The sequence below is a fragment of the Populus nigra genome, chromosome 15 (genome assembly GCF_951802175.1).
Source record: "Populus nigra chromosome 15, ddPopNigr1.1, whole genome shotgun sequence".
Lineage (NCBI taxonomy): Eukaryota > Viridiplantae > Streptophyta > Magnoliopsida > Malpighiales > Salicaceae > Populus > Populus nigra.
The window spans coordinates 11,231,650-11,257,264 of NC_084866.1; the positions used below are offsets into that span (position 1 = coordinate 11,231,650).

General features: G+C 35.3%; 3 protein-coding genes across 11 annotated transcripts; 1 reads left to right on the forward strand and 2 right to left on the reverse strand.

The window, feature by feature from the left end:
• Positions 1 to 4,294: 4,294 nt before the first annotated feature.
• LOC133674548 (uncharacterized) lies at positions 4,295 to 13,648 on the reverse strand. 3 transcript variants are annotated; one of them, XM_062095726.1, is made up of 11 exons: positions 12,976 to 13,648; positions 10,858 to 12,066; positions 10,429 to 10,509; positions 8,531 to 8,652; positions 8,333 to 8,433; positions 7,498 to 7,693; positions 7,312 to 7,404; positions 6,870 to 6,929; positions 6,651 to 6,725; positions 6,234 to 6,314; positions 4,295 to 4,803 (listed from the first exon to the last, which is right to left on the reverse strand). In XM_062095726.1, the coding sequence occupies exons 4-11, from the start codon at positions 8,576 to 8,578 to the stop codon at positions 4,426 to 4,428; spliced, it is 1,032 nt and encodes a 343-aa protein (XP_061951710.1). In that variant the 5' UTR covers positions 8,579 to 8,652; positions 10,429 to 10,509; positions 10,858 to 12,066; positions 12,976 to 13,648; the 3' UTR covers positions 4,295 to 4,425. The 3 variants fall into 3 exon arrangements, with proteins under 3 accessions (XP_061951710.1, XP_061951709.1, XP_061951711.1); XM_062095725.1 differs by lacking the exons at positions 10,429 to 10,509; positions 10,858 to 12,066; positions 12,976 to 13,648 and adding an exon at positions 8,736 to 8,952; XM_062095727.1 differs by lacking the exons at positions 8,531 to 8,652; positions 10,429 to 10,509; positions 10,858 to 12,066; positions 12,976 to 13,648 and adding an exon at positions 8,688 to 8,827.
• Positions 13,649 to 13,796: 148 nt separating this feature from the next.
• On the reverse strand, positions 13,797 to 15,472 carry LOC133674547 (fasciclin-like arabinogalactan protein 4). The gene has a single exon (XM_062095724.1). The coding sequence runs from the start codon at positions 15,300 to 15,302 to the stop codon at positions 14,019 to 14,021; it is 1,284 nt and encodes a 427-aa protein (XP_061951708.1). The 5' UTR covers positions 15,303 to 15,472; the 3' UTR covers positions 13,797 to 14,018.
• A 3-nt stretch (positions 15,473 to 15,475) lies between these two features.
• LOC133674546 (uncharacterized) lies at positions 15,476 to 24,296 on the forward strand. Of its 7 annotated transcripts, none has more exons than XM_062095716.1 (11): positions 15,476 to 15,695; positions 16,046 to 16,130; positions 16,659 to 16,815; positions 16,913 to 16,999; positions 17,858 to 17,985; positions 20,375 to 20,471; positions 20,593 to 20,670; positions 20,757 to 20,982; positions 21,924 to 22,147; positions 22,259 to 22,313; positions 23,882 to 24,296. In XM_062095716.1, exons 1-10 carry the CDS (start codon positions 15,491 to 15,493, stop codon positions 22,280 to 22,282), a joined length of 1,311 nt encoding a protein of 436 aa, XP_061951700.1. In that variant the 5' UTR covers positions 15,476 to 15,490; the 3' UTR covers positions 22,283 to 22,313; positions 23,882 to 24,296. The 7 variants fall into 7 exon arrangements, with proteins under 7 accessions (XP_061951700.1, XP_061951701.1, XP_061951702.1 ...); XM_062095723.1 differs by lacking the exon at positions 15,476 to 15,695 and adding an exon at positions 15,740 to 15,745; XM_062095717.1 differs by lacking the exon at positions 16,046 to 16,130 and having other exon boundaries at positions 16,649 to 16,815.
• The last annotated feature ends 1,319 nt before the right edge of the window (positions 24,297 to 25,615 follow it).

Below are 25,615 nucleotides of genomic sequence, written 5' to 3' on the forward strand. Positions count from 1 at the left end.
AAGGGGTGAGAAAAAAAAATAAAAAATCAATTAAATTAAAAAAATTGAAAAAAAAACTAAAAAAATCAAATCATGAAAATAACCAATTAGAATATTTAAAAAAACAATTAGTTCGGTTCAGTTTCATAAGCCTGAAATAGAAAAACCGAGTTGAATCAAACCGAAATTAATAAAAAATAGAACAAAAAACCGAGCCAAATCGAAACCAAATCCATTAGAAATTACAAAAAAAACCAAAAAATAATATAGTTTTTGATTTTTAATATAAAATAACCAAACCGAACCTAAACTAAACCTAAACCGATCGGTTTAAACTAGTTTTGATATTTTTTTAAATTTAGTATGGTTATTTTTTAGATAAAAGCCATAGAAAATAAGCAGGGGACAATATCAAGAAATTACGAGGTTGTGGATGTATAGTTGGCTCTCTCGACCAAACAGCTTTGTTCCTAATATCTTTATAATTTGAGTTTATTTATTCCGACTTCTTACCACTACGACACTTGATATTCTTTTTTTTCTTAGTTCAAAACCCAGAAAATATCCCGAAGCATTACTTCCGTGGTGGTCAGGCTTTCCTTGGGTGCCCACTGCCTTGAAGGCAGGCAAAGGTCATCTTGAAAATGATTTTGCATCACGTGAGATTCTTTGCTGAGAATTCATTTCTGAATTGAGATGGCTTTGCTTTCATGTCCCAGTTTTTTTAATAGAGTTATCCCAGCAAACTGTCAGCACTGCTTCGCTCGGTGGGATCAAGGATTTTTAAATATAAACAAAATGTTTCGACTGCATGGAATTTTTTACCATAATTCCAATTTATTTTAATTTGGTAATTTTACCATAATTCCAAGACTAATTATGTAATATACAAAAAGGAAACTCATTTTCTTTGTAGCGATGAAATGTAGAAATGGTAAATCTTTTTTTTTTTTAATCAATTTCTCAAGTGTTTTGGTATTGTAATAATAGCAAATCTGTAATTTTATGCATCTCCTTTTTTTGTTTTTGCAAACAATTTTTTTAAAATTCTTTGTACTTACACTTGACCTATTTATTATAATTTTTTTTTGTTCTTATCATCTTTCATTTATTGTTGTAATAACACAATAGAGATTGTTTTTAAAAAAACTCTTTTTCTCTAACACTTTTCAAGAGAAGTCACTCAGTCCAAAGTCAAATATATTATTTCTCCTTTTGTTTTTTTATTATAAAAGAAACTAAATTAAGAGATGATGGCTTTTTTATAAAAAAAATCATTATTATTATTATTACTACTACCAAAAAAACAAAAAGAAATGGTCTTTCACTTTATTAATTTCTCGTAAAAAATGACACTTTTTAAATTTTATTGATATTAAAGTTTTGTTTAATTTTTACTTTTATACTTTAAAAATGATATCGTTGCAATTTACAAGATTTTAGGTTTATGAATCCTCTCGAAAAACATCTTTATTTATTATAGAGATGTTAATGTTGAGATTTTTTTTTGAACATCTAATTTTTTTATAGCACCCTCCTAACAATCTCTAGAAAAAATTCAAAGAAATCAATTCTCTCTCTTTCTCTTTCATAATTGATTCTTTAATGTACCTAATTTTTTTCTCTAAACCCTCTTGAATAGTCTTTTTCATCTTTTAAGGTGCCTATAAAAGTTGTAGATCAGGCCATTAACACTGTGAAGGGGATCAGTGAGAACTGAATTAGATCATAAGAGGTCTTTTTTAATACATATCTTATCTAGATCAAGCAAAAAATTTAAAAAAGTGAAAGAATTCATTTGATCTTTCTCTCCTCCGAGTGATTAATTGATTTTTTAAAATTTAAAAAAGGCCACAAATTGAATTTCATTGGTTTGTGACCAGAGACTGGATAGGGCTTGCACTTCCCAATTTTTTTTTGCGCTTCTTAGAATTTTAGGGTTACGATTGAATTTTCTTAGTTTGTTCTTCACAAACAAGGTAAGTCTTACATCAATGTTTTTTTTTTTTTTCCTTTTCTTTTCAACCACATCTACTTTATATTATTGATGTCCTGTTACTTTGAAAATGAAGTTGTCTTTTTTTTTTTCCGATTCCTCAGCACAACCCTGGCATCTTCGATGTGAAATTACCTTGCAATTTAGAGCGTGTTTGGCAGTGTGGTTGCGGGTGCTTTTCAAATAACTTTTCGTGCTAAAATGCATGCCAACGATGTTTTTTCATTTTTTAAAAATCATTTCTGACATCAGCACATCAAAACGATCCAAAACGTACAAAACCATATTAAATTTTAGCAAAAAAAAAAAAACAAAAAAATTTCAAATTTTTTGGGAACGCGGCCGCAGCCGCGTTCCCAAACGGTCCCTTAGTGGGCTTCTTGATTATCGCTTATTTTCTTTGAATTATTACTAACAACTTCCTTTATTTATTATTTTGATTTGCAGGTGCTTCTCCCTTTTAAGTTCGCTTACGTCTCACCGTGTTATTATTTTTAGGGGTTTTTTGAGGGTCATCAAAAACATTTAATTTTTTTTATCAAAATTTAATATATTTTTATGTTTTGAATCATTTTGATGTGCTAATATTAAAAATAATTTTTTAAAAAAGTAAAAAAAATTATTGGCATGAATTTCAGCACGAAAAGTTATTTGAAAAGCAACCACTACCATACTGCCAAACATATATTAAGAGTATGGTAATGATTGCTTTTTAAAATACTTTTCATTCTAAAACACATTAAAATAATATTTTTTTTATTTTTAAAAATTATTTTTGATATTCGCACATCAAAATGATCTAAAAACATCAAAAACATATTAATTTAAAACAAAAAAATATAAATATAAATTTTTCAAAGACACTTTCCAACTGTAGTGTCCAACACTACCATGCTTTTCATTTGAACTGTTCCTTTTAAATTTGTGCAGTGCTATAGCCCATAATCTTTTTAACATTCAATTGTACCAAATCTTTTCCCTTTTGCTACATCTCTTATTTCTTCTTCCTTGATTTGTGTCAGTCAGGCTTTTTTGGTTTGTGTTCACTTTAAAGAGATACTGATTTTTCACATTTTTGTGGGTCCATCAAAACAAAACTCAAAAAATATATAACCAAACATTTGTCATTATGGCTGGCCCTTAACCATACATGCAGCCACAATGCCTAACACTATAAGTGCTCTGGCTTTGTTGGTTTGTGTTTTCACTTTAAAGGATGTGGGCTGGGAAGAAAAAGAAAAAAAAGGTGTTCTTGTTGACATTTCAGAAAGGTATTCAACCTTATCTGCCCCTTACTCTTTTTGTTTATTTATATTTTCATTATTACACAATAAAATTTAAATATATTTAAGAAATTGTCCTTTAGCTCCCGAGCATCCATCTTGTTTCATTTAATTGAGCTATAGAATGATTAAATTAATAAAAAGAAATATTTCTGTTTTATATTTTCCAAGTTTCTTTACTGATGAGTTTATCTTCTTTTGGTATGATATTGTTAGAATTATAGGACTTAACACCATGCCTTAAAATCTAAAATAAAATAAAATATTTTGGTTCTTTTTATAGATTAATTCTTCTTTATTGTTCTACCTAAATTTTATAGACTACGTTTTGTTACGTAAATCTTGCCCAAAAAATTAGATGAAAGGGGAGAGAAATGGCTAACATGAGAGAAGGGCTGCTAGACTTAAGCTTGTTCTGAGTTTGTTTTAAAGTGTGGTTATGGTTAATTTTTCATGTTAAAATATATTAAATAATATTTTTTATTTTTTAAAAATTATTTTTAAAATCAGCATATTAAAATTATTTAAAATATATAAAAATAATTAATTTTTAGCAAAAATTCTTTTTGAATTTTTTAAAAATACAGGTTAACCTGTATTTCCAAACACTCTCAATGACCACCATATAGATAATTATAATCTTATAATTCAAGTTGTAAATTTAATAGGTTAGGTTATCGAGTTCGTTTGGTATTTCTTCTTCTCAATAATTCCAATACGGCAACACATCGCAGTCTTAGTATTTTTTTAAAATATGTCGTCCAAATGCAGCTGAGAGCTATAGCGTTCCATCTCCTCATACAAGTGCTTTTAAGGAGTGAAGTGGCAGGCTATTAAAAGCTGTTAGCTTCAAGATAGAATAACAGAATTAAGGAAAAAGCGCCATTAATATTATAATAAGTTGTATTCGAGAAAGGATGGCAAAACGAGGCCTTTAACTAATTTATAGCTTCTACCTGAAATGGGAAGAAGAAGATTGGTTTATAGCTCTTCCAAGCATGAAAGCCATCAAAAATAGTATCTGCAAAACTAGAAATAATTAACATAATCCAATGAACCAGATCAATTCAAATCTGGCTCAGCAAGGAAGAAATTCTGCAGCCATCATATGTAGTTACTACAATTGCAGCTACAGGAACTGCAAGGAAAAAGCTGAAGATAGTTTGGTTAACTGAGCTCGTCTCTCCACATTAAGAAACTGCTACGGTTTTGATTACCATTCAGAATGCCAGATGAAACTACAACATTCTCTACAATTACATTGCCATTGAAATCAATTCTGTATGAGACATCCATTCCTTCCAAAATTAAGTGGTATGTTACATCCCCAGAAGGATGACAAACCTGGCTGTTTTCATTGTCCGAAGCTTCTTGATCTTGGTTCTGGTTTGAATCAAGAGCACTATGTGGTGCTTCCCCATTTCCCGTCTTAATAAGGGGATCATGTGGTTGATTTCGTTGAGATATTGATCGAATATCCCATGAAAGCACCTGCTTGATTAAGCATTGAAGTTCATCTGGTGATGCATAGAGCGACTTCTTTTTCTGAACAAAACAAAAGCACGGCTATCCTGATCAGGACATATTTAAAGAACAAAAAGTAAAAAGAAAGACCAAGGTAGAGTTTCTAATATGGAGGAACTCATTTTGCTCAATTAGTATTGCACCTTTTTGCAACTGATCACTCAACATTTAAAACTTCAATAATACATGGTTGAAGAAAAAATATTACACAATGGGATTGACAGTAATAGTTAAAAGTACGAGAGAACTTCAACATGGACATTGTTAAAAGTAAACATCTAAAAACAAGTAATGAAGTCATATAATCTATCCCTAAGGAATCAATTGCAATGAATTTCCATGGAAGAATTGCTATCAAATTCAGATCACCAAAGATTTAATAGAATGGATTCATGTTTGGTTTTTTAATTCATAATTCTTCATTGTTCACATAAGCACTCCAAAATCAAATGTCACAACGGTGTTCATGTTTCTCTCTATCAAAGGTATATTTCACTATTCTGAAACGAAGAAGATGGAGATGATTTGGGCGAGGAGAATGGAAACCGGACAGAGTGTGGCCAATTTTGGGATTGCAGCTGGGGCTTTCCAATTTTTTTTAATGTTGTTGCTCCATCCTAGACTGTCTATTACAAACAACAAAAATCATCAAGGGGCCACATTTTTCTCTAGTGCATCCTTTATCCTGCCCAAAAAAGAATCACATTTTTCCAAAATATGCATATTTTTTCCTGAAATAAGTTTTATGTTTTTCTTGTTTGATGAAACATGCCACACTTGTGCCATGCTCACTTGAACTTCGGTGTTTAGAGTTGCAATTTGGGGCTTTGATAGTAGGATAATGAAGGTAAATGTGAAAATGTGGTTCATTGACAATTTAATTGTTGTAGATGGTTGACCTGGATGGAGGCCAACAATAAGAAAGGTTAAGCACTTCCAAGTATAAAAACATAGTTGCAGGACTTATTTGTTGCTTTCCCTAAATTTATTTATATAAATTCATTTCATTGCAATTACTTGCACAACCTAACAACCATGGGTTATCTACCCATTCGATTCTATTATTTGCAAGGACTATAAAATAAACAAAAAACTTTGCTTGTTGTCACTTTAATCATAAGAGAAATTTTTTGAAGTGAGATGTTCTCTGATTTAGCACCTTTTGCCCTGCTTCTCTCACATGCTTGGTCAGTACCTCTCTGTAATCTTAGCCATTTATAGATAAAAAACTTTCTTGGTGAGACATTACTATGATGTTTAATTTGGCAGTTAGTTCTACCATAATAGACTGCTATGGACGAGGTAATTTAGTGAATTCTAAAGATGAACAGATAGTAGACAACATAGACAGAAGAAATGGCAAAACCCAGAAAAAGAAAAGAAATCTAAGCTAATCATATGAATTTGAAGATACAAATGCTTAATATTTCAAGTAGTTATGAATCACTTACTGCTGTTTCCCAACAATCAGATAGTGACGAAGAGAAGCCCTCAGAAAAGTTAACAGAAGCTACTGCTAACATATTGTCCACCTGTACAAAAATTAGCCATTATTCCAATGTGATAGGGGAACAAGTGAACGGGAAAAGGACAAGCTCAATGAGAAAAATATGCATCAGACTTGGGGAGTGGTCCTTTGAGAAGGACATGCAGCATTACTTATATATATCTGGAAATTGTTCATCAACGTAACCTTCTATAGCTCTAACTTTACAGCTTATAGTATAATAATGCTTGCTGCAGTTGTCACTTTCAAGAATCAAGACTAGGATTTTATTATAGGAAATAAATTCACAACATAATGCATCATCATTTTCCTAAAACTGCATTCAAGATTAAAATATGGTAAAGTTGTATTGTGGTATTACCATTACCCAATCCGGCACTGCTGCCCCTTGGATGCTATCACAGTATGGTAGATATGGTTTGATGTCTAGTATTGGCTGTTAATAAAAGTAGCACAATGAGTACAACAAATATCATGGAAACCACGCATATGCATTCTATTCAGGATAATGCTAAAAGAAAGAGGAAAGATATCAATCAAAGGCAGTGTGACTAGGAAAGAAAAAACATGGGAAACTTACTGTCCCGTCAACCAGGTCAACACCAGATAGAAGAACCATGTTTCCTTGTACAGCCTCCACCTAAAGTAAACAACGGATATTGTTACCAATTGCTAAGTAAAGGAATTTCCTTTTTCTGCAAGTTCTAACATTTCATTAAGAAAAAGCACCATGTGGTGCAAAATTCAGTGTGACACTCCAAACATGAGGATGAAATGCATCTAGTTTCCCAGAAATCTTTTATTGGTGAGAATCGAATAAAATCCATAAATGCAGGAACCAAGGGAGTGCTGCCCATTTGCACAAGTAAGAAAAAACAGGAACTAGTTTTAAGAAGTTTGATTATTCCCTTCCCATATCAATGAGCCTTGATATTAATCTACCCCAATCTAGATACATTTATTCTAATTTTTCCATCAGCATATGCAACACAGCTAGAAGCATGTAAAAAAAATTATCCTACCTTTGCAACAGTGAGCCCAATAGGGCATGGGCGATGTGGAGATCTTGTAGCAAAGACTCCCATCCTTCCTCCTTTCAGTCTTGGTACTCTAACCTATCCAACCAGCCATACTTTTGTAGAAACTTCATATAAGAACAATCTTAAATAGAAATCAAACTATACAATATATCTAGTAGCAACGGTTACCTTAGCCTTAAACTTTGATCTGGACGGATGCTTCCATAACTTCACCAAATCTGTATTCAAATGAAACACATATATAATCCAGCAATGAGAATATTCTACAAAACCCTCAAGGGATGCTGGAGGAACCCGAGCTGAGTCAAAGACTAAGCATGCCCTAGCAAGAGGTACGAGTAAGGGTTGCCTTGGAGTCCCATTTCTGCACCAATAATGAGTGAGTTGGCTTCTATTCATGAACAACCATTTGCAAAAGCATAGATAAATGCAGAGACTTTCCAAGTTTTTTGCCTGAGCATGCGCGCATAAAAAGTACAAAATTTCAAAATAGGAATTCAACTTGTGTCAGCATTAAGCATAGATTGGAGAACAGAACAATGTGCTCAGTATACAGGATTCATAATGACAGAAATCAATCATGAATTTGGACTTCAAATGATGGACTTGGTGAACTTAGGAGATCTAAAAGGGAGACGGTCAGATACGCAAAAACAAAATCGATTCCTTCTTAACAAGAACCATTCAGATATCAAAAACCAAAATGAAAGTGTTTCGTTACAATGCAGTAAGAAAAATTTCCTGTTATTTGAGTCTGGGAGAGCGTTGAAGGGATGCAGTATTCAGAAAAGTTTCTGCTTTCCATGGAGAACAGCCATGGCAGTTGCGATTGCTTAAGTAATCAATGAAACGAATCTCTTGTCTACTTATATACTTCTATTCCTCCTAAAAATTATCTGAGAGTGTCAATTTGTAGCTTTCTTGTACCCTTACTTCACTTGGTTGCTGTACCACATGAAGAATGGATAAACAATCTCTAATTTGGATCAACGAGGAAGATTACCTGGTTGAGAAGCAGGACTGAACAACTCCAATAGGGGTCATGGGATAAGAAGCCTGCTCCAAATTCTCAGACTTGGGTTGTGCTAAGGCCTTCCTCAAATCCTACAAAACCAACAAGGAGCACCAATTTTATCAATGGTCACAACAATAAGACAATATAATAAGAGAAAGGGCTCAGTGCATAGATTAAAAAAGAGACCTGTTGGGCTCTAATTCGACCTTGTCTCTCAGCAGCACTTTTTTGCATACAAGAATTGAGAGAAATCTCAAGTTCTTGAATCTTTGAATACAAAACTTTTGATTTCTTTCTACAAAAATAAACTGAAAGAAAGAAAGCTTCAGTGTACAGTCCATACCTAGTATACAGTAAATTCATAGAAGACATGAAAAGAAGGGAAGAGTACGAGAGATAGCTGCTGTTGAGGCAGAAAGAAGTGCAAGTGCCACAGTTATGGTGGTTGTCACAGGCAACCATTTTGAGTTTACAGTAGAACCCATCTTCTCAAAGCTCTCTCTCTCTCTCTCTACGTTAGCACTGAGGCCGCCTGCCTAGCCTAGGTTAGTTGTACTTGTGTATGCACAAGTACAGTGGATTCTGTTGTGTTGTGGTTTGGGCCGAATTGAAAATAATCTTTAATACTGTGGCCTAAACTAAGTTGTAGAGAATAAGGGAGCTTTGTGTAATTAGCGGAACCCCTAATTAATGGAAATTAAAATCAAAAAGCTAATTTTCACAGAGTCTCTGTTTATTTATTTATTTTAAATTCTAAGACTCGTAGCTCGGTTGGGTTTTTTCTTGTTATCATTTTTTCTTCTTCTTGAAGTGAAAAGACAACTATTAAGATGACTGACAACCTTAAACAAAATTATAAATGATTTTTTTAAAATATTCAAGATATATATATATATATATATATATATATATATATATATATATATATATATATATATATATATATACACACACACGGAGAAAAAGTGAGGGAATCAAATATAATGTCAAATGTGCTGGACATTGAATGATCTTTGCATTATTGATCTCATTGCTCCCTTGTGATGACGGGAAGATTTTTTTAATATTATAATAATGATTATTTTTTAAAGTATTTTTTTATTTAAAAATATATTAAAATAATATTTTTTATTTTTTAAAATTTATTTATGTTATCAACACTTAACAAAATCTAAAAACATAAAAAAAATAAAAAAAACCTTTAAATTTTTTCGATAACATTTTTGAAAAAAGAGATTGAAATAAGGTTTTTTTCTTAATCAAAATAGTTTGTATCAATACAGAATATAGGTAACTTGCTCGTGATTTCAGGACTAATGGGAAAGGAATGCCTTGAAGATCGAGCACCTTCCTACTTCAAAGGATCAATGTTTGAAACCTGTAAATTCCAAGCCATTTCTAAGCCTGTCAGAACTGCTCATATCCACCTCAGCTGCCAAAAACACAGGCTCTCTTCTATGCAAACCACTTCACCGAGCACCACGTTGGTGCCTGATTAAGCCTCCTACATCTACCATACTGGGTTTACCCTACAAGCCCCCTCGGTAGCCTAGTTATTTTCTTTTCTTGATCAACCAGAGGAAATATTATAAATAAGGCACCAAGTAAACATTAATAAACAAAAACACAAAAGCTTGGACAAAAATGAGACCGCGAGTATCAACACAAAAGCTATCACAAAATGATGAAGAAACTAATAAAAGAAGACACTGACATTGAAGAGCCTCGAAAATTGTTTGGGCAACCTAAACCTCCAAAAACACTAGGTCAACAAAAATAATCAGGAGCATCCTCATTCAATTAGAAACTTCTCCAAACATCACCCAGGTGATCAAGAAGCACACTAGAGAAATCAATGACAGCAGCCCGCCATCAAACCAAAGATTAAACGATACCAGAATAGAAATGGATACAGACAGAGATGCTATATTAGTGACAGAAAAAGTCTAGAGACATAAAGTGCATGAAAACAAGCAGGATTAGGATGCATTGCAGAGCTCCTGGAAATTCAGCAGCGGAAGAGTTCCAGCAGCAAAAGAGCACATAAACTAACAATCTTTAGACCCAAAAATCAGCAAACTCACAGGAGTAGCCAAAAGATGCCAGAGAAGCCAAAAGAGTAGATCCAACTCCAATGAAACAGCAGTACCTTCCTTGCAGCAGAACTGGGACAAGATTAAAGCAATCATCAGAATCAAACCTAGGGTATAAATCAGCATTTCTAGCAACTCCTAGTACAGCAAGATGGTCTGCAAAAAAAATTGGCTTCAAGCTAGACATGACAGAAAAGACTCTCTGGAATGATCTTCCTAAAGGGTAAATGGTGAGAAACACTTGATGATACGTCCAAGGCCAATCCGATTCTTAATTAAACCAAACTAATAACAATAGTAGTCAGATTCCACCAGAATCAAATAGTGAAGCAGCAGATGATTTAAAGCAGTAATCACTAAAGCCTTGATGATGGCAGTGACTTCAGCTAGGTTAGAAAACCACAAGAGCAGGAAACATACCAAAGATGATGTCGCTGCAATCACATAAAAAATTAGCAATACTATCGCATCAGCATTCTACTTCATCCATCCTTTTTGCAGTTGTTGCTAGCCAGTAAGTCTATATCCTTTCTTGTTGGCTTCAAAGAAGTTAATAGAGTCGGCCAGCTTAACTTCTGCAAAAAACCTGTGAAACTTGAAGACGGCTAGCTTGCTATCCACCAGAATATTGTTAAATATATAACCATTCATCCATCTCCAATATTGCCAGCATGTGACTTCAAAGACGAGAGCCCAATCTTCAACCATGGCCTTGTCACACACTTCTCTACGCTTATAATACAACCATTCACTATGATCCTTCTCAAAAAAAAAAAAAAAAATTGTGACCTTGTCCTTCTCATCCAGAAGACTGCACCAAGCACTTGGCCAAATAGCAGTCCCTACGCACATGTTCTCCTCTTCACTCATTAGTAATGCACAGGTGTCAAGTAACAGGGTCTGTTAGATTCCAGGTTCCTCTAAAAGCTCATTTGTTGACAATCTCTTGTTCTGTATCAGCCAGGAGATATAGAGAATCTTGTGTGGCCTTTTCCATTTCCAATCTAACCTCCACTTGTACCTTGAGTTACTCCAGAAATCTCCTTCAAGAAGGTTATAAGCAAACTTGACAGAGAACTTCCTATCGCCAGTTCTTTCATGGAATTGTCTGTCCCTCTCTTCAGCTTTGTAGGAGAGGTTCATGAGTAAATCTTCAGAGCAAGATCACAAGGCACCAAATGGAAAACGTGTTCCAGGCCTATTCTCCAACAGCACCAACCCACTCCACTGCTTTAGAATACCAACGAGCTTCTGGGATAGGATGGAAATTCATTGTCAGCAATAGGGCCCTCTATCTCAACCCATGTATCTCACCAGAAAGTGAATATTGCCCCTTCCCCACAATCCTTCCAGTGCTTGCTCACATGTTTACTCAAGACACCCAAATGCCCTTCCACAGGTGAGAATCACAGCCTTTGACCCCAGTCCTACCACGGAACACTTTCTTGGTAGTTACTATTGTACTTATGCATTGAAGCCCTATCCACAGCTCCATTTTATCATGAAAGCTAATTTCATAATGCCTCTTATTTCATCATGGAAGTTTCAGCACAAGGTTACCTATTTCTTTAACTCCAGACCTCTGCTTCCCTTAGGCTGATTAACTTTATACCACTTCAGCAAATAAATCTGCAGTCATTACAAGGTTGCTTTTCCTTAACCCAAACCTCCCATTGAACTAGAACTAGACTGCTTTCATAAAATATGGTGCTTCATGCTTATCAAGATCCTAGTGGGAATGCTCTAGATCAAACAATTTGACATGATCTATGAAACTTCAAAATGGGTCAATATCTTGATAAACACAGAATCAAAATAAAAATGACCAGCAAAAATCTTGGTTTGAAAAAATAAAACCATAGTTGCCCTAATTGTAATCTAGACCTAGAAATTGATTGAGAATGGAAATCAGTTAAAGCCAAAAGAAAACCAGTTCTAAGCTCCTCTATACTACTCCAAAATACTATTTCTGAATGGAAACCCCAACAAATAGTATTTCCCAATTGAGCCACCAGCATTTATTGTAGCAAGCACAAGGACCTTCCCTTAGAGCTTTTCAAAAACAGGTTCATAGGATTGTCATCAATAAATTTAAGAAATGTTTATTTTTTATCAGTAAAGTATGATCCTATAAATAGGTTATGGAGAGAGCACGAATGAGTTTGAAACTAACCAGCCTCTAGTTCCATGACCATCATTCACTTCAAACCTCACATTGTTTTCTTCCAATGATTAATGACTTGCAACACTAAAAAGAAACATCTTGTAATTTTTTTAAAGTGTTCTTGTGAGAAGCGGGTCTATAGTTTTATTTTGATGAGTGCTTATTGACCAGATTAAAGACTGCAATGATACCAATCAAGTAAAAGCAATTAACAAATCATTATTGAACTGGAATAACAGTAAATTACAATAGCACACCCAACAGCCAGATAACACAGTTGAATTGAAAAAAAAGAAGAAGAAGAAAAGAAAACAGAGTGAGAGAGAGAAGAAAAAAGAAAGCAATAATACCTAATCAGATTCAGAAGGCATTACCTTGCTTGGCCCTTGCATGCAAGGAAATTGAAACCGGACTCCCTGGTGCCCGTGACCATTGATCTGTTTGTAAATTCACCCAAAAGCTAAAAACAACAGAAGATTAGAAAGATCCTCTTTTCCTCAATCAAAGAAAAATCCAATATAACCACACCAAATCAAGACCAAAGTGATGAGAATGCATTCACACTTGAATTTGGGCAACAAGGAGCTGGTCACACCCAAATCCTAAAATCTACTTAGCATTTTGCAATCCTCATTGTCGTTGATACCACCAGTATAGGAGCTAGAACCAGGCTGTCTCCCCTGCAACTTGATGCTCTCATCGCTGCATAAACTGATTGTAGGAAAACTACTTGCTACCAGTAAAATCATAAGCCTTTGACATATTCAAAGCCTTCACTTGGAACTCCCAAACAAAACAAGCCAACAATCGGTAATTTTGCAAACTCAAATTTCTCCTCAATCATACACTATCAAAGTAAACAGAAGTACCAATGAGATCAACAATGCAACATACAAGCATACCCTGCTGCTACACCAATTTGTTTGTTATTTCTAGGATAAAGCATGTGCTGTCAAGGGTGCACTAGGGAAGAACTCATCGAGGAGATTGGTCTGGACATAAAAAAATCAGTACCCGTTATGGCTTGAAAAGGTGAAACATAAAGGAGATATCAAATGTTAGAATTCAATGTTTCAAACCTCATAATAAGTTCAACACTGTCGCAGAACATAAAAAGCGGCCCAAAATCATGAAAAAAAACTCCATTTACTCTTATCAAATTTTCATAACAAGTGCCAAAAAATAAGTGCAGAACTGCCAGAGAAAATATGATGCTCTTATGATATAAATTATTCAAGGAGCTACACAATTCACACTTAGACATCTCCCTCTACAGTGCCACATACAAAGAAAAGCACAAAAAAAGCTACTTTTGTAGCCAAATTCAATTCAATAAAGTGTACACCCCCCCCCCCCCTCCCCAAAAAAAAAAAAATTTCTTTGATTATCAAGTGCAAAATAATTAAAACACATACCACTAAATACAATTGCATACAAAAACAACACAAAGCAAATGTAGAGTACTCAACCACTGCAACCCTCCAACTCCAGACTTAATCTCTTCTCTAACACCTGGAGCAGACGACAGCATTTTCGGCGACTTCTCTGGTGACAAAGCACTAACAGGCGGCTGTGCATTTCCCATATCAGTATTCCCTGGCTTACTAGTCAACACAGGATTCCTCCCAAAAATCTCTTTAGGCAAAAGCACTTTCGAAACACCAAAAATGACAACAGGGTTCTGGTCAAAAACAGTCTGCGTAACAGACGCCTGAACAATCCCTGAGTCAATCGCAACTGACCCATTAATCCTCGAAATATTCAGCGTAAAACTGCCAGCACCCATATCTTCAGTAGCCAATGTAGGCTGCACAGGATTAACGATAGACTCCAAGGAACCCAGAGGGTAATAGGAATGCAAGACATGAAATTTTAAGACATCAGCTTTCTTATCAGCTGGCAATGACTGTAGACTGATAGCAGTTGCCGACAGATCTGAAAAAGCAGAATCTGTAGGCACAAAAAGAGTTATCCCAGCTCCTCCTTCATCAGCTTCAAATTCCTGTACTACTCCAGAAGCAGATAACAAAGAAGCTGCGACCATAAAACTGTGCCCATCAAGTAATGCTTTAGTGATATTCAAACCCAATGTAGGCCTTGTTTCTGATGCCATCAAATCAAAACCATATGGGACTAACAGAGAATTCACTGAAATTATGGAAACATTGTAAGGAAGAGTCTTTATCAAGGACAAAACCGTGGCGTTTGAGGAGGAAAATGGGGATGGAGAGGAGATAGTGATTGCATTTGTTACTGGGTTTCGAGTGATGTTAACAGAGCCAGAGTTAGAGGAGGCACGGCCGGTGGTTTGGAAGAGGGTGGTAATGAGGGCCCCAGACGGGGGAACTTGGTGGAGGTCGGACGAGGAGAGGTATTGGAGGAGGATGTGGTAACGAAGGAGGTCGGCGAGGGCAGATGGAGAGAGGCGGCGCGTGAGGTCTAAAGAGGAGGAAAGGTAAGAATTTGGAATGACTAAGAGAGTAAGGGCAGATCGGTCAGAAAGGTCTGAGGTTAGAGAGGGTATGGAGGTGATGAGGGAAGTGAAGGAGGAGAAGTCAGGGAAGGAGGAGAGGAGGGCTGTTAAATTGGTTATGGCTAAAATTGGGGTGGTAGTGGTGGTGGTGGCGAGGAGGAGGAGGAGGAAATAGGTTAGTGTGGTTGTTGGGGTAATATGGGAAATGGCCGGATTGATTGGTGCCATCCCCTTGTGTTTACTTTTTCAGGATGCAGCAGAGAGACTGAAAGGAGTGAGAGAGAGTGAGCGAGTGAAGAGGATTGAGAGTGATTTTGACGTAGAGCAGGAAAATGTGTTTTTTAGGGGAGGAATGACCAAAATCCAAAAGTTTCAATCTTGGGGGTGGCGCTAAATTAGGTTTTTTTGAGGGGGCAATGCATAAAGTTCTGATCTTTGAGGGGCCTTTGTTTACAATATTTGAAGCTAAGCTGAAGAGTAACCTCAGCAGTCAGTCAGCGGTGCCCCCTTTCTTGCATCACTCTCTTCTTTTGGGGTCTGTAAACAATTTTTTAATACACTCCTCTCTCTCCTCTCAAAAGTCCCCCCCCCCTCCTTATTTTCATGGCATCACTGTATTAGGTACGATTGCTTCTCTATTTTATTCTGTCATGCTATTTGATTAATCCATAGTGGGTGCTCTTCTTTTGCTTCTGTTATGTTGACTTTCTTTCTTTAGGATTCTCTCTCTCTCTCTCTCTACACACACACACACACACACACACACACACATGAATGCGTGTTTATGTAATCCTTGTATGTACATATGAAATTGAATTGCTTTGAGGAAACCTAGATATAGAAACAGAAGTTCATAGAAATGTGGAAATCATTTAGGAGCACTGTGTTGCTCCTTTTCTTGTTTTCTTTGATGATCTTGTTATTGTTGTTTTGTATGTCCAATTTCTCTGATTTTCGTGGCCCCTTCAAAGTCGATCATGAGTTCTTGAGTTCTAACACTATCAGATTGCACACCTACCGGCAATTACTTCATGACTTTCATAAGCGTCCTAGCAGGTTGTCTTCCCCCCCACCCCCCCCCCCCCCCTTTCTTTTCTCTTTGTCTTTGATTTGTCAAACTGATTGATGTTGATGCTAGTTTTAGTGCTTAATTTGATGAAGTATGCCCCTACATTCCTGCACCCAATTGTAGAAAGAATCTACTTCTCCGATATATTCTATTTGCCGCAAGTTTTTAACATGTGTTTCCCTTGTTTAGAACAATCATAGTGAGAAACTATTGACAGAAACAAATTGTACTCTATTATTGTCATGCACACCATACGTGGGAAATTAATGAAGTTATGGCTTACTTGAAACCATGAGGGGATGTTTATCACGGCCAAAAAGAGATGTTCACCTAGGGCAAACGAACACAGAGAAAGAGCCAGCATTTTTTCTTTTTATTATTATTTTTGTTGCTGTTATCTTTATTTTGTTCATTGTAAATGGTAATGCTATTTGCTCTATACATTTGTTTCTGTGCTTTTGTGTGCTTTTTTAGTATTATTCTTAAGACCTATAAATGTTCCAAGTTCTCTTCAGGAAGGTCACTGGAATAAACACAAATTATACGGTTCTGCAGCCAAAGATTTCAAATATGAGCAAAGACTGTCACAACTGGCAGCTAGTGAAAGAGGAGTTCACATTTCCTGCAAACTCTTCTCCCTTCAATAGCTGTCATGCCTCTACCATTGTTGAGGTTTGCCATTGGAGTTAAACAATCTGACTTCAAATTCTTGCAGCATGTCTTCACGAACAGAGCTTTTTAATGTTGTGCTGATCTGTGCTTTGTGCAGGTTGATAAAAATCACTTTTTGGTTGCTTATTTTGGAGGTACAAAAGAGGGAGCACCTGATGTGAAGATTTGGATACAGACATACAAAGTAATTATTCTTCCTCTGTCTGTTGGATCACTTTCTGATTTAATTGTATGCCACTTATTGATGATGCATCTAATTTTTCCAAAAAGTTTGTTTTCATGACTGTAAACTTGCAGGATATGCTCTTTAGTATTTCCTCCCCTGGTAGTATTTTATTTTGCTCAAAAGAAAAAAAAAAATTATTAGAAAGAAAGGAAGACTCAAAAACATACTCCAAGATGAAGAAGAAAGATTAGAAAATTCAAATTAACAAGGGTTTCAATACTTCTGCATAGTTGCTTATGAGATTATCCCTAAAGCCGCTGTTGTAGTGCTCAAAGGAGACCAAAAAATTATTAAACAGTGCTTCCACGGAGATACTTGGGAAGTCTTGAACTCAACTCCATTCAAACACACCCTACAAGGAATGCAACCTCAAGGTCTTATGATCGTCCTTCTGAAAACATTCAATCAATCAATAACTAGTTCACCATCTGTCTTGTCATGGGAAATCCACTGTTCTCTACAAATCACAAGAATCTTGTCCCACATTTATCCCAAGCCAGTGAGCAATAGAAAAATAAATGGATAAGTTTTGTTTCAACACATTAAATTCTTCTTTCCAGTAGTAAAGTTCACTTCCTCTGTAAAATAAGTGGTATCAATTAACTGGTCGTTATATTCAAAAGATTAATGCAAAAAGGCAGTGTTAGGAAGATCCTGGACACATTGATTGATTTATTAACTTCTACTAAGCCCTCTTGACTTAGTCGACCTCCAATCACTTCTGTAAGTAACTGATTCTTTCTCAAATTACCTGTTATTTTGCCTCTTTGGATTTTAAGATGGTTTATCTCATATGGGTGGGTATCTGATGTGCAGGATGGTTATTGGCAATCACCCATCATCGTTGATGATCAGCTTGATGTTCCTATGTGGAACCCTGTGCTATTCAAACTGGCATCAGAGGAGTTACTTCTGTTCTATAAAGTCGGTCAAGAGGTCCAAAAGTAAAACTTCCAGCCTCAATTGTTTTCCATTTAAACTGTTAATTTTTGTAGTCAAGCTTCCCAAAATAGTGTTCAAGTGTATTGGTTGTTGCTAAATTCATATGTTTTCATCTGATTTCAAAAACACAAAAGGTTGTTCTGACCTTGTATATTGCATGGAATACAGAATGGTATACATTATTCAAGTCTGTCTTGACACCATACATTCTGCATAAGAAAATTATGCCACATTGAAGTGACTGAAAAGTTAAATTTGTGAATTCATAATCCTTCTGGGGAAAATTGAACACAAAAAAACCTTTGATACATTACAAGATGGCTACTTCTGTCAAGTTAAATTTGTTAAATTTGTAAATTTATAATCATGTTTATTTAAGAATATACTGTTCTTAGACTATTTAGTATCTTATTGTAATCGGATTTTGTTTGCTTAAATGTTTTAGGACCTCTGAGAATTTTGGTGTGCTTATACTATTCCAGGCTATTCAGTATCCTATTGTAGTAGGATTTTTATTTCCATAAGTATTTTATGACTTTTTAGGAACTCAATGTGATTGTATAATCACATATTCTGTGTCATGGGAGCTGTTTTGATGAATAAGTGTTTATAATTCTTTGTTCTTGTAGAATCAAGAAGTGGTCCTTGTAGATCTGAAAGGTTTAGCCCAGTAAATTCTTGGTTTTCTGTCCTTAGTATTTGGTTTACTGTATCAGAGGAAAAAGTAAGCCTGGTAAGTTGAGATTCCAAGTATTTATGGTTGATGTGAAGCGAGCCGTTTAATGGATAAAGTTTTCATAATTCTTTGTTCTTGTGGATTCAAGAGCATAGTAGATTATGATGGTTTAGCATAGAGGATTCTGGGTTTTCTATCCTTCTTCTTAGGTGGTGTTTGGTTCACGGTGTTAGAGGGAAAAGTAAGGTAGGATAGTCAGATTCCAAGCATGTATGTTTGTGAGGGTTTCTTTTTTGTGGTGTGAAAGGTGTTTTAAGGTAACAGTTGAAGTTTGATTCATGATCTTTGCCCACTTCTTTTGCATGACTTTGGAGAAATAACCCTTATAACTCTCAACATAATACAGAATTGCTAAATTTACACAACTATAAATTACTCATTTGTAAAGAAAAAACACAACTAGAAATCAAGTGACTGAAAGTCATCTTCTAGCACCGTTCACTTTTAATCAACAAGGACAAAAAAGCAGAAGTTGAAATTTAGAGTAATAGTGAACTCAGGAAGCTTTTCTGTTTTGATGAATGTTTATGATTATGTTAGTTTGAAGCACATAACTCCATAAGTTGATATACATTTTATAGAGATATGCCATTTCCTCAGGAGTCATTGAATTTGCTGGATCCCTGATTACTGAGTCAAACCAAGGATATGCTTGTTGCCGTGTTAGTCCACTATTAACTTTGTGAAACTGCCTCTTCTTTCATCTCTACATTACAAGGTCTAAGAGTTTATTCTTCTCTTCATTCCATATAATTTAAGCATTGAATTCACTGTAATTGTGTGTATTGCTGTGCAATTCTGTGGAATTGTTGGTGAGTGCTGCTATTTATCCATAAGATTATAGAGAATTGAAATACAATCTAAAATGCACTTTAAGCTACAACATTGCTCCTCTCAGTATAAAATTTAAGATTTTAGATACTTCGGGAGTCTGGGACAGCTAGAGAGGACTGTTTCATGACAACACAGTATTAACAACTCCCAATATTTTTAGTATTAGGAGGTGTGGATATAAGCATAAGCCTAGCCATATGATTTGAGGATTGCTTTAAGTAACTTCATCCTCCAAACTACTTTGGAATTTATTACCAATGAATTCTCTATCATACTTATATTGGCTCTGTATGGTTCGAGAGTTAAATTTAATCAACTGGATATATTGGCTCTGCTGTTGATATTGAGTGGTGGCAAAAACAACTGTCTCTGTTTTTTCCAAAATCAGTTGTGAAGCACTTAGAATGAGATAAAAAGGCCACTGTGGGTTCCAAGATTGTTTACCAGACCCCTAAGCTGCCATTCGGCTACCACCACTGCTGCAACTAGGGGTGTTGAGTCAACAGGCCCTACAGAGGCTAAATCTTTCATGCTTTCGTGTGTCTTAAATGATTTCCAAGAGGCTCTAACTGAACACTAGTCAGAGATATAACTTGCCCTCTTTGCTATATAATTACCACTCAGTTTTGCAGTTACCTGCTGTCTGGGGGATGTATTTGTGTTCTTATCATAGTAAAAAAAATTGAACTTTTGGGATGTAATTTTATATGTTAAATTACATTATAAAGTTCCTTTTGGAAATGATAATAGATTTAGCTACTAGCTACTAGCTACTGAGCACTTGTCTTGCTTCTACTTACTTTTAACTTGCTAAATCTCAGATGGAGTGGATGCATGAAACGGTCTTACGACAAAGGTGTTACTTGGTCAAAGAGAGAGCAACTTCCTCCTGGCATATTAGGACCGTCAAAGAATAAGGTGTGGTTCTAAACATCAGAATATATTGTCTAATGACTCAAGTACGCTAGTTATATCAGCAACAATGAAGCTTGATTGTTGCTAATATGATTCCCTTAAAATAAGTGATTCCCTTGTGCAGCCAATCTTGTTGGGAAATGGGCTCTTGCTCTGTGGATCATCTGTAGAAAGTTGGAATTCTTGGGGTGCATGGATGGAGGTTGTAACAACTCATTTGCTTGAGCACGTGGAATCTAATGCTGTTTTGGTATTGACATTTGACATATTTTTGATTTGTGTGAATAGGTGACTGCAGATGCAGGTAGGTCATGGAGAAAGCATGGCCCAATATACGTTGAAAATACATCTCTTAGTGTGATTCAGCCAGTACCATTCCAGACTGCAGATGGGACATTTCGTGTTTTATTGCGTTCGTTTGATGACATTGGAAGAGTTTGTATGTCAGAATCCTATGATGGTGGTGTGACCTGGGGTTATGCAAAACCCACTGAACTCCCCAACCCAAACTCAGGTTAGTATTCCAGAGTTGGAGTGGCTGCTTGCATCCTCTCGTGGTGTTATATAAATGGTTTGTCAATGTTTGGTTGAATAAATGTATCTTAATCAGATTATGAAAATTATATTTAGGCCATCTTAGTTTTCATGGTTAGCCATAACAAGTGTCAGATGTCTATCACTAGACATAATGCAATATGCATTATACTCAATCATATCATAGGCAATTGTAGCAAGAAAGCTGGCTGGAGTTGCTGTTAGAATCTTCATGCTTGATTTTTAATGTATCCAAGACCTCTCTCATTCACATTCGACATCTAATTTGGAACTTGGAATTGACTCTAAATATGAGAGGAAATAAAATTGGAGTTTCAACCAAGAGTAGAGTTGCCTCTCTCAAAATGCGACTCGCTATTGTTGAAGCACACAAACTCTCCCTGTTAAATCATGCTTCTTCATGAAAAAGTGCACACCATGCTTAACAATTTGATGCAGTTGAGAACAAGGCATGCCACATTCCGCTTTACACACCATTAGGCATAGGCAAGAGAACCCTGAAGCTGTTGTTGGAGCATACAACCTCTCCCTTTTAGATCTTGTACCTTTGGGAAAGAGCACACTCCCTGCAGGAAAATTTGACTTGTAGTTGGGAATGAGTTATGCATTGTTTCACTTTTGCACACTGTAAGACATAGGCCAGAGAACCTGAATCCCACACAATAGTTGAGTGAGGTGGATTCATAGGACTGTTAACACCATCAGCTCATCAACTACAGCGCTGGTTGGGGCTTCTTTTTAGATTATAAGACAAGATTGCAATATCAATTTGCTCCTGCTTTCTTTTCTAAAACTAGAAAATGCTATATCAAGAGAGAAAAAATGATCATGATCCCATGGTTTCTACCATCTTTGCTACCTCATATAAGTTGTGGTTGACACTCTATGTTTTTACATTAGGTATTGATGGGGTTAAACTAAAAGATGGTCCTGTCTTGCTTGCTTACAATACAATCTCAAGGGGCGTGCTTAAAGTTGCTGTGTCCAAAGATGATGGTGACTCTTGGCATGATGTTGTTACACTAGAGGAAAAACTGGATATGGAATTCTCATATCCAGCGGTTATCCAGGCTAGTGATGGTTCTGTTCACATCACTTACACATACAATAGGACACAAATTAAGGTACTAACATGATATGTGCTGTGGAAAATGCATTCAGTTTGTATGAAGCCTTTTATTCTTGCAACCACTTGAAGCATCTAGAAAATTTCATCTTGTACTTCTATTTTGCAGCATGTGGTCCTTCAACCAAGTTGATGCTAAATAGATTAGTAAGGAAGCTAAGAAGGTATTTCCTCTACCATTTTCTATAGAGTGTAACAAGTTTATATTTAAATGTATGGATATGCTTTCCTATATGCATGTTCAGTAATTCAAAGCATACAAGTATTTTCCATGTCTGAAACAAATTATGATCCTTGTTTTCTCATCTGTTTTCTGTAATTATATTATTATAATATTTTCATCAAAATTGTAAATCCATTCTTGTGCTTGCAACTCACCCAACAAGATTATGGTACACAATTTATGCTTTTTGGTTTTTGTTGGTCCAATTATTGTCACAGCTGCCACTGTCCTTGTGAAACAGTAATTTGCTGATTCGCATAAGTTTGTGCCATATATATTGTTGTTACCAGTTTAATTTTGTTAAGATTTCTAGCAGTAAAGTTTTTGATGTTTTTCCTTTTATGTTTTAAACTCCTTTGATTTATCATCCTTAGAAATGATGTAAATATGACCTATATAGTCATGATGTATTCTGGACCTTGGTTGCCTGTACCTTCATGCTCCTGTTGTGGGGTACTTTGTAGGTTAATCTTCTTTTGTTAATCTTGTGTTTATTATGGAATTCTACATCTGCGATAGTCTGCATTTGATACCACTAACATTTTCCAGTCAAATACATTAATTAGACAAATTCTTATAGCTAAGAAAAGGTTTTCATAGGATTGGATATTCAGACAATATTTTATTCAGGACTTCTGTAAAGCGGACATTACTCAAAGCTAAGAAAAAGCAATTTATCATGTGTAAATCCTCTGAGAATGGTGGATATTTACGTAGATTGAAATACTCCGGCAACATCTCCCTGTTTTCTTTAGACATTATTATAGGTAAGTGGACAGGCATAGATGTGAATTCACTAAATCTGATATTCTGAATGAGCGTTCTAATCATCTAAATGCCACCATGGCCGTCACCATATGTTATGGAGGAAGGATGGAGAAGAAATGCTGAAATACGATAATTGGCACTTAATAAGTAGGTAAATAGCATCACTCTTTCCAGAAGAGACATTTAAACAATCTCTTATTATAACAGACACAAATTTTCTATGACAAATTACTCGGTTGAATGATGTAGAATGTCTATAACTTGTGTATTTCTCTCTTCCAATCTCCTTTCTTATTTCTTCTGGGTGGAATTGGTTTATCTCTATTTTCCATGCCATAGAAAATAAACTTGGGATTCATGGTGGTTCAGCATTGCTAGTATGGGTGAAGTAAATGGTGTGTTCAAGGTCTTGTTATGAAGAAAGGTATGCAGGGACTCGGGCAATTTTGTACTGAGTCCTCGAGAATTTTACAAACTCCAGTCATTTCATTTGGTCATGTGATGTAATAATACGGTCTTCTAGATTTCTCTTTCTTCTAATAATCACTTTACATAAAGAAAAATGCTTGGTATGGTTGTTCTTAACAGTGCAATTTCTTGTTTGTTACTGACGTGCTCAGTGAAATAATACACGTTTCTCCTGTTGGAAAAGAGGAGTAAATGCCAGCTTTCTTCTGAGTGATTAGTTAAAAAGCAATAAAGGAGTATCCTGATCCTAACTTCGCAGTTAAAAACTTGCAGGCTTAAGGGAAGAACGCTATGTGGTGCTTATGCAGCAATCCCATGCTGCTCAAATATGAAACACTCTTTGACCATGTAGTGCACAACAAAACCCCACAATGTCAAATGTAGACAACGCTCAGAGCCCTTGCAGCTAGGATATGGAATCCGTGATTTTGCAATGTCAGGGACTCTTGAGAAGAACACGCGTCTTTTTGTGATAATTTGGGGTACCAGATAGAAGTTTTCCGCTTCTGGTTAGCTGGTGCCCGTTTCTCTATTGATTTAGTACTTGTAGAGCCAGCTTTGTCATGTTATTGCTTTCGTGCCTGTTATATCACTGTCATCTTTTCACTATTGACAATTGCCTTTTGTTCTGCCATATTTACTAGGTCTTTCATGACATAAACAATACTAGCGATGCCATTTGTCCCTAGTTCAGCATTATAGAATCTTGTGATCAAATATTGCACGTAAACTGCGCAAGGTTTGTGTTTATGTAATTAATAAAAGATGAAAAAATTCTCAGAAAAAAGAACAAGCTCATGTTTTGGATGGTCAAAATCCATAATGTGCATGTTGAAAACTCACAAAGATGCAAGAAAGCTGGCAATGAAACGACTTCCCTTGGATGCATGGATGGCCAGAACATAGGGGCATTGCCCTCTAGTAGAATACTCGTAGTTCTTGCTACTTGAAAGATTAACCTCATCAAGTTATTGTCTTGATCTTTGGCGACCCAGCTAGACAATAATATATATATATCTTCTTTTGATTGACAAGAGTTAGAATTCCTCGTTTAACTGTCAGTGTTCCCATCTTGCACTTGCATAGAGAAGATTTGCAGAATGCTTGACTTAATTGAGTAGCATGACTCTTCAAGCGCTCCAAAAGTCACCCTAATTCAGTGAAACGTCAAAACGCGAATCATGAAATTCAGGATGTAGGGCTATTGTTTATATTCCTGATGTTTCTCAGAGGTATTTTTAATTTGAAAAAGCATTCAATTGATATTTCTTTATAGTTTTTATATGTTGATGTAAAATCTAAAAAAAAAAAATATTTTAATATATTTTTAAATAAAAAATTATTTTAAAAATCATAATAAACCACTATTACATAACACAATTTAGCTTTATTTCTCAAATTATGAGTGTATTTTTAATCTAAAAAAAATATAAAAAAACACTATAGTAATTTCCATTGTTTTAGTTTCTTGTAACGAAAACTAGATGATTTTCCCATTTAGTTTTTCTATATATATATATATATATATATATATATATATATATCAGTTAAATTGATTAGACCATTCACAGGACATCATTACATTGACAAAGTGCGAACTGCAATTACAGGCCCTACAACGTTATTGAAAACTTGGTCTCCTTCCCAGATTCGCTTTGGATTCCATGACAAACATCTCCTAGCTTGAAGGGCTTGATGTAAAATAGACTAATCTTGCAAGTTGATGATAAAATTGTGCTTCCTCTTTCACACCCGATTGTCGGATCCTTTATGAACAATTCAATAGTATAGTCGAACCATTAATCTTCAAAGACATGAAGAACATCAAGTACTTCACCGCTAAACCATCTCATGATCTTAATGCTCTATTTATTTATTTATCTAATATAATATTCATGGTACATTTTACTAAAAAAAAACACATTGCCTAGAAAACTAAAAAAATATAATTTCGAACAACAACAAATTAAAAATATAGTTTCTCTCAAGTATTTACTTCGTTTATAA

Bases quoted from the DNA above. Each gene is read 5' to 3' on its own strand.
- LOC133674548 (XM_062095725.1), bottom strand. From the start codon at position 8,829: ATGGGTTCTACTGTAAACTCAAAATGGTTGCCTGTGACAACCACCATA. The intron at 7,694-8,332 runs GTAATCTTCCTC...TTATTGGTGCAG, and splicing joins CAGTCCTGCTTCTCAACCAG to AAATGGGACTCCAAGGCAAC. The intron at 7,405-7,497 runs GTAACCGTTGCT...CTGGTTGGATAG, and splicing joins GATCAAAGTTTAAGGCTAAG to GTTAGAGTACCAAGACTGAA.
- LOC133674547 (XM_062095724.1), bottom strand. From the start codon at position 15,302: ATGGCACCAATCAATCCGGCCATTTCCCATATTACCCCAACAACCACA.
- LOC133674546 (XM_062095716.1), top strand. From the start codon at position 15,491: ATGCATAAAGTTCTGATCTTTGAGGGGCCTTTGTTTACAATATTTGAA. The intron at 17,986-20,374 runs GTAAAACTTCCA...GCTAAATCTCAG, and splicing joins GTCGGTCAAGAGGTCCAAAA to ATGGAGTGGATGCATGAAAC. The intron at 22,148-22,258 runs GTACTAACATGA...TCTATTTTGCAG, and splicing joins ACAATAGGACACAAATTAAG to CATGTGGTCCTTCAACCAAG.